This window comes from Lynx rufus, unplaced genomic scaffold, assembly GCF_022079265.1.
Source record: "Lynx rufus isolate CCGP_SWC_20201006 ecotype Redwood Valley unplaced genomic scaffold, mLynRuf1.p SCAF_3, whole genome shotgun sequence".
NCBI lineage: Eukaryota > Metazoa > Chordata > Mammalia > Carnivora > Felidae > Lynx > Lynx rufus.
Genome location: NW_025814845.1, coordinates 147,582,338 through 147,590,529, shown reverse-complemented (window position 1 = coordinate 147,590,529; position 8,192 = coordinate 147,582,338). Strand labels below are relative to the sequence as shown.

The following is an 8,192-nucleotide window of genomic DNA, read 5'->3' as shown; positions in this document are numbered from 1 at the left end:
TGGATTAAAATACAGTATTTTATTTTTTTCTCACCTAAAAAACAAGCAACCCAGAATTAAGATATACATAAACTTCTCAAATTTATCCCTAATAAAATCTGAATATTTATACAATTTCTACAGAAACATACAGTGTATCAAAATCTGCATAAATCAAATTTATAAAATGTGTAGAAATGCATAGTGATATTATCAACTTACAAAGCAAGGATATGGGAATTATTTCCAAAGCAGCCTACAGTAGAAAATAGTCCTATGGCAGCAGCTTCTGATGTTTTTCATGTTTGGTACAGTTTCTGATTTCAATATATAGAATCATTTTCATAGAGTATTAACGAATTGCACAAAGTACCCATTTAAAATTTACATGCACAGTTTATGTGCCACCTTTCTTAGGCCTATGCATAGTTAGCAAGGTTATAATCTATTCAACAAGGAAAATGGAGCCTATTTGCAGAGATACAAGTAATTGAAGTACCAATTGTCTTAGTTTCCTTTTTATAGTTGATTTATTTTGCAATTATATAAGCATATATAAATGTATTCCTTTTTAAACATCCCTAGAGATGAATGAAAGTTAAAATGGTTGATCACAGATCAGTAGCAAAATACAAATTGACAATTCAAAATTATAAATAAAATTCCGTTCAGGATGTTTAAATCTGACTCTCTAAATTTAAGAGCTAAGCTTGGAAGAAAGAACTCTGTAGGCTTTTCTTCTTTCCTTTTTTAAGCTGTAATTAAAAATAGTTCCCTCTGGCAGTAGTTTGTGAAATTCCTTTCATTGTAATGATATCATGATTACAGGATCAAAAATGCTTAATTTACTTGCCATTCCCCACTTCATCCTTTTTCTTTCTTTCTTTCTTTTTTTTTTTTTAAACTCAATGTAGCATTTTAATCTTTTGGGTAACAAAAGACTTTAGAAATTAAAACTGAATTGACCACTTGCACTGTTTGGTTTTCCTATATAGTAAGTCCTATCTTAATAAATGTTTAAATCCAAACAAGTCTTCTTTTTCACTGGAGAAATACTAATAGGAATATGCTTCCTAAAAAAAATTAAGAAACACTAGAGAACCAAAACCTAACCTAACAGAAGTTCATATTTGTTAATGAACTGTATTTTTAAATAGATTTTAATTTAAAAAATGTGTAGGGAATTTCATTTGGATGAAGATATACATGAAACATCCATTCACTCTTGGCTTCATAGGTTGCACAGCTTAGGTTAATAATGCACAGGAGTTTTTGTAAGGCTTAATCTAAAAAGGGCTTGGAAATTCTTACCTTGGTCAGAATGAAACTCTGATGTGTTTACAGTGGTGTTTTGTTATTTTTGTTACCCCCATATTTCAAGATTTCGAAACTGAGAATTACTTATAGTTTTCTATAGTGACAGGTACTGGGGAAAAGTAAATCCCAGATGTCAGTGGACAATTTTTCTCTAGTTGGTAGACCCTCTTGACTGATCTTGGGAATCAGTATCAACAGAGAGCATTGGGAATGCCAGCATGTAAGGAAGTTAATGCCATACAATCTTCAACCCTATGAAATAGCCTTGGGATGTTCCATACTGTATTTTCTTTCTCAAGCCGCACAACATTCAATTTCAGAGCAAATGGTAGCATGTAAATTCATTTCTGAGTAATAAAAGTATTCCTCATACAGATGACAATTCCATCAATACCATCCTAAAAATTTCATCAAAAGCTCTTGAAATATATACTGAGAAATGAAAGAGGCACTAAATGTGTTGAAATTCACCTTTCAAAAAAGCAGCATGACTGTGAAGGAAGGCCACCTTGGCTAAGAACCTGTGGCAGTGCTTCATAAAGATGTAAAATTAAATAAAGACACAACAGGTTGATAATCACCAAGTTATATATGAAAGTCTGGTTACTCCAACCTTTTTTCAAGTGTGTTAAAGAAAAAAAAAATCAAACTGCCTTTCAGACCCCTGAGTGTAATCCCAAAGAAGACAACAATGCTTTTAACTCTGTTCTAATTAAAACAGAGCTAAATGCACAAATTACCAACATCATCTTAAAACAAAACAAAAAAAGATGTAAACATCTACAAAGTTTAAGGTAAAAGCAGTTTTGTAAACAGTAACTGCAGATGATAATGTTATTGTAAAATCACAGTTTATCAACATCCTTCAAACTGATCAGGAGGTTCTGGGTTTGGAGCTGTACAGAGTTAATAATAGTTGCAGCAGGTTTCAGGCGGTTTTCAGTCCTGTATAAATTTATGTGTCAGTAGGTAGGTTATTGGTTTCTTTTATTCTTTCTAAACACTATGGATGTTATTCATTTCCCACTTTTGAGTCATTTTACTGGAGTCACAATTGGAGATGAACACTTGATGTAGGATGTCTGAGCGATCTAAGCACTTTCCTGAAGGAATGTGAGTAAATCTGTGCAGGTTCTGGAAAACAAAGGAGAAAGGAGTTTTAAATGTGCACTTTTTTTGATATCACTGACATTAGAAGAAGTCATTACCTGGCTTTCACAAGGAGATGGTTCTAGAAAATTGGACAGGCTTAAGCTAAACATACCTCAGACTTTGGAGTTTTCCTGATTGTCAGTCTTCTAAGTCCTTTTACTGTTAAGTCATAATGTACTGCTGGTACCATAAATTCAATGGTATACAAACTTCTTCAGTTCCCATCCTGGCTAATGACAAAACTATCCTTCGTGTCCTCAGGACAGAGGACTTTCATGCTACACTTCCCTTCATTCATTCTGTTTGTAGCAGCAATTGAGGACTGATAGTTGCAAAGTCTCTGATCTATCTCCTTTCCCACACGCACTGCATATGCCTTAGTTTAGCCCTCATCATCTATTGTGCATTTCTTCAATATAACTCAGGGCTTCGCATACTGTAGTCCTCAGACTAAGACTGGGCCCGTAAGGTCAAAACTATTTTCATAATAACACAAAGACCCTATTTGCCTTTTTCACTGCACTACCATTGATACCGATGGTGCAAAAGCAATGGCAGGCATAAGTGCTGGGGCCTTAGCATAAATCAAGCAGTGACATAAGTGTTGCAGTAGTCTCCTTATTCATGGCCATACATCCAAAGCTAAAAAAGAAAATGCTAGTTTTACTTCAGGATGTCTAATGATGAAACAGTAAAATGACTAAGTTTTATTCAATCTTGACCCTTGAGTATACTTTTAAAAATATTCTGAGCTGAAATGGAAAATAGGCATAAAGCATATAGTGAAGGCATAGGCATATGCATATAGGCATAGGCATATAGTGAAGTGCAATGGTTATCCTGAAGGAAAAGGGAAACGTGGGCACTTGTTTGACCTGAGTGTCCAACTAGCTGCTTTTTTCATGTAATGTCATTTTGACCTGAAAGGAAAACTCTAGACAAACTGTGATTATTCAAACTTGGGACTGGGTAGACATTTTCTGGACAATGAAGTAAGCCTGTCACTTAAAAAACAACACATCTGACAGTATTTGTTGCCACTGATAGAATTTGAGGTTTAAGCAAAAATTAGAGTTGTGGAAAACGTGTACCCACCACCATGAACTTGACGGCTTTACCATGAAATCAGTGGTTGTATCTGTGATTTTTTTTTTTTGATACTGTATGATGAAATGTGTCAACATATGGAAGACCTACATAACTTGGTGAATCAATATTTTCCAAACAAGCAGTGCATGCATGATATTACAAAAGCAGACATGGGTAAAATAGATTTTAATGTAATATAGGGCAAAATGTTCACTGACATGGTTTCAGAGTCTATACTGCAAATGATTTTTAAGAAAACTACCACTTACCTAGTTGTGGGGTGGCATCAAAGAACAGCTACAATGACCTGAAAAGCCTACTAAATGAACCCTCTCTTCTCCAGCTACATGTTTGAGTCTGATTTTCCTCATATATACTTCAACTAAAATGATATATCACATCAAATTGAAGGTAGAAACAATATGAGAATTCAGCTGTCTTCTATTAAGCCAGACATTTAAAGGGATTTGAAAAACTATAAAACAATGCCATTCTTCTTTGTTGAAAAACTGTAATTTGTCATTCAAATTGTTTATATGAATATGTAGTAGGGTTATTATTACTTTTACATGAATGAAAACATACATACAAATACAACAAAAATACATACTTACAAAATTTGTCAGGTTTAATTTGCAATCCAGAAGATATTGTTAGTTATAACCTAGATAAATAAAATCTGCGTGTGTGTGGGGGTCTCAATTTTCAAGAGTGTAGAGGGAATCTAGAGATCAGAAAGCTTGAGAACTGCTGACTGAGCTGATCTGCTTATCAGTCCATACTTTGCACAATGTTTCTAGAATTATTTTCCTGAAAGTATCCACTGTTTCCTAACACTGTGTTCCTCAAATAATGTCATTCACTTTCCAAAACTTACAAAGTGAAGTTGAATGTTCTTTCATGTGGACTCCAATTTAGGGATACCAAACTAAACATGATCCCTAGAGTTTTCTACAGTTTTACTCCATGCCTTTGTTCACCCAGTCTTCTTATTTATCCTCCATGAAAAGCCTTTTTATATCTCAAGACCTGGAACAATAATACTTCCTATATGAAACTTGTCAGAAATAATTCCTCCTATTAATCTCTTCTTTGTTAACCTAAAATATATACATTCCATTTTTTATCCATTAAACTACTTTTGGATGGTAGTTTCTGGTCTGCTAGAGCCTTCTTTTACTATTTTACTAATACCATTTTACTAATACCCTATCATTTATTGCTATTATTCATCTTTGTGGAAACAAATGCTCTGTTCTTCACGATTTATGTTCATGTTCTCCTTCCTAACTTGTTATAAGAAAAAAATCAGCAACTGACATATACTTACCACTTCATGGTAATTATCTGGGAATGATGATAACTGGGAATATTAAGCTGGGTCATAATACCATCACTACATAGCAAATAAGGGCTTGCCTAACAGACATGGTACGATAACTACTAAATGAGCAAATGAAGTTGAGAGTTGCCAGATTCTTTTGGTTTGGGGCAGCTTTCCCAACTTTGTGTTTCTCAATAAACTGATGTAGTCAAGTCTAGACTCTGAAAATTATACATCAATCCATTAATATGTTGGAATCTTCAACTTGGCAAAGAGCTTTGACTATTCACAGGTGAAAGAGCAAAACTGCTCCTGCAGTGTCAAGTGAATAACTAAACATGACCTTTAAGCAAGCAATAGGCAATATTTATCCAGTTGTGTTTAGCAAATAACGCTAATAAAGAGAGGTCACGAAGGCCCAGATTTCCAAGTGTTATTTGTTTGTCTCTATCTCCACCTGCTGGACAACATGAAATATAAATGCAATATTTTAAAAGATTTTATATACATATAATTTCAATTACATATGTAATTTTTAAATAATTTTACTTTAATGAATGACTCCTTTAGATTTAACAAATAAGATTTCGATATTAGAACAATGGTGATTACTGCCTCACAGAACAGATTTTTCCCGTGTTACTGAAATTAGCACTGGGTCTTCATAGACATTCTGTGACCTCATTACAGGACGTTATACCAGAGAATGAAAGTGATGCTTCATTATGGAACAAGGAGTCACTCAATGCTCAGGAAAACAAATGACTAACTAGAGGGAAATGCAAGTCAACCTGAATGCAGGTTTTAAGATTTATACATCTAAATTTCGTATGGTAGATGTTATTAAAATGAAATCAAAATAATATCATTTCAGGAGTTGAAACGCACAATACCTTGAAGTACTGCCATTCCTTAAATTCATTTAGATTACAGTGTGTAATCATAATTTTTGATCCATCAGGCCCCTTTGTCAAACACTGGTCATATTGCATAAGTTGGTTAGCTTCGTTGATTCGAAAAAGCTATTAAAAAAAAAAAAGAAAGAAAGTAACAGAGGCACTTTCTCTTCTAACATACATTATTTTATTTTAAAGATTTTACTGTTAAGTAATCTCTACAACCAACGCGGGGCTCAAACTCACAACCCCGAGACCAAGCCTCTCATGCTGCACTGACTGAGCCAGCCAGGTGCCCCAGATATACATTATTTAAAAGAAAAAAGAAAGAAAGGAAAGGAAAGGAAAGGAAAGGAAGGAAGGAAGGAAGCAAGGAAGGAAGGAAGGCAAACTTAAAATTAAATTCAGTGACTATCTTACTTTTCTATAATTTTTCTGTATGTTCAGAATTTTAAGTCCAGAGAGAAGAACTATATTCATTTTGATATTAACGAAGACTCCTATTAACACCTAAAGGATTATGTTCTTTAGCCTCTTGGATATAGAATGGGTCATTAACACATTTTTATTATGTACCAACAATGTAAGCAGATGAAAAAGTAGAAACAGAGCTGATGACATTTCACAGTCTAAGTCAGAGACAAGAACAATACCCATATAAGGAAATAAAATATATTAGTGAAATATACTTACTGGCAGTAACATCCTAGCTTATAAGGGGGAAATGTGGAATACTGAACAATATTTGCAAATAAAATTGTTCAGAGAGTTGGCTTACATGATTCTATACTCACACAGGAATATATTCTAATCTCTTATATCAGACATAAATTCTAGGTTCAGATTGGTTCTGTGAAAACCAATAATGCTGTCATCCTCCTCATCTAAATAAATGTTTTAGCACTGTCAATTTTTTTTTATAGAATGTTTTACTTTACCCAAACAAAATTATCAAATTAAAAAGCAAACTAAGCCCCGTGATCAGTAAGACATTCTGCTCCAATGCAGCAGACCTATAAAAACATAGAAATATGGTTATTTACCTGATTCCCTCCCATCCGGTGGCAGGGTCCTAGTTCAACAAAGCCTCCATTTGTTTTCCCCATGCTATCAATGCAGTAAACAGTTTCAAGGCCTCTGATCTACAAAAATGAACAAAGAGCCAAAGAGCAGGCAACAGGTTAGCTGTAATGCATTCTAGCTTCAGAGTAAGAGGGTTTCATGCTAAATACTGCTGTTCATGGTGGAAATCTGGGTGTGTGTAATGCCAGGTTTTGACGGTACTATCAGTCTTTGAGTAGTTTACAGCATACCAGTCATCTCTGAAATCATTTATGATCTTGAAGTCAACACTGGAATGGGCTCATCCCAACTATGGGCACTGGTCTATAGATTTTGATAAAATACCACAGAGGAAAGAAAATTAAAAAGATATCATTAAATACAATTCCAGATTCATGCTGATTCATGTGGATGAGAAGCAAATAGAGTACAGTTACCTATTACCTCAGTGGTAAGAGACACTGGCCCAGAATTGAATATGTAAGGGAACTCTTCCAAATGGCTCTGTGACAATTTTGGCAGCTGTCTCCAAGGGGCCTAGGGAGCAAAGATTATGGCAAATGGGCCAGGCAGTGAGACTTTTCCCTGACAATGAATAACGTAGGTGAGAAGCAAACACAGGGGATCATCTTTGGGACGCACATTTTGTGTAAAAATCACCTTTTTTCCTTTCTTGGAAATACTATATATTCGTATCTCAATTATAAATTACTATAGTATTTGGATAAAATGTTAAAAAAATGTTTATTCTTTCAGCAAATATTCACTGAGCACCTATGATGATGAGTGCTTTAGCAGATACAAGGAGAATCAAGTCATGGTCCAGGACCCTCATGTCCGTGAGAGACTGAGGCTAAGTGTCAATCAGGATGGAGGGTTGGGCATGTGAAAAAAGGAGGCTCTTGCCCTGCCTGGAGGAACTGTAAAGACTGCCTCAAGGAGACATGCGGTCTAAACGGGTAGGGGTTTACCTTGCAAAATGGAAGGAATGCTGAGAAGTGAGGTGTAAGGTACAGGGGCCAGGATGGGGATAGGGGTTAGAGTGAAGCTATATTTGGGGGTGAACTTCTAAAGGGAGAACAGAAAATTTCATCTATCCATTCACTCATGTCTTTATCTGTTCATCAAATATTAAGTGACTACTGTGTCAGGCATGTGGCAGGCTCTGATACACCAGTGAGCAAAAGAGATAAAAGGTCCTCGCCCCAGCGAACTTACATTCTAGGTAGGGAAAGAGACTATAAGCAAAAAACATAAACACGTTTGGAAGCAGTAAGTGCCATGGGGGAAAAGAAAAAGAAGATCAAGTTAAAGGTGGTGGCTAAGGCTGTTTGGGGGACGGCAGGCAGATTCTCATTGAGAAGGTAACACAG

General features: G+C 35.2%; 1 protein-coding gene across 2 annotated transcripts in view; it reads right to left on the bottom strand.

Annotated features, from left to right (window-relative positions):
• GALNT7 (polypeptide N-acetylgalactosaminyltransferase 7) overlaps positions 1 to 8,192 on the bottom strand; it is a 146,994-nt gene continuing 138,802 nt past the window's right edge. For both annotated transcript variants that reach the window (XM_047091031.1, XM_047091030.1), the window contains exons 10-12: positions 6,801 to 6,899; positions 5,755 to 5,883; positions 1 to 2,430 (exon numbers count right to left, since the gene is read on the bottom strand). In XM_047091031.1, coding sequence (XP_046946987.1) covers positions 2,293 to 2,430; positions 5,755 to 5,883; positions 6,801 to 6,899 — 366 coding nt within the window. In that variant the 3' untranslated portion in view covers positions 1 to 2,292. The remainder of the gene's footprint in view (positions 2,431 to 5,754; positions 5,884 to 6,800; positions 6,900 to 8,192) is intronic.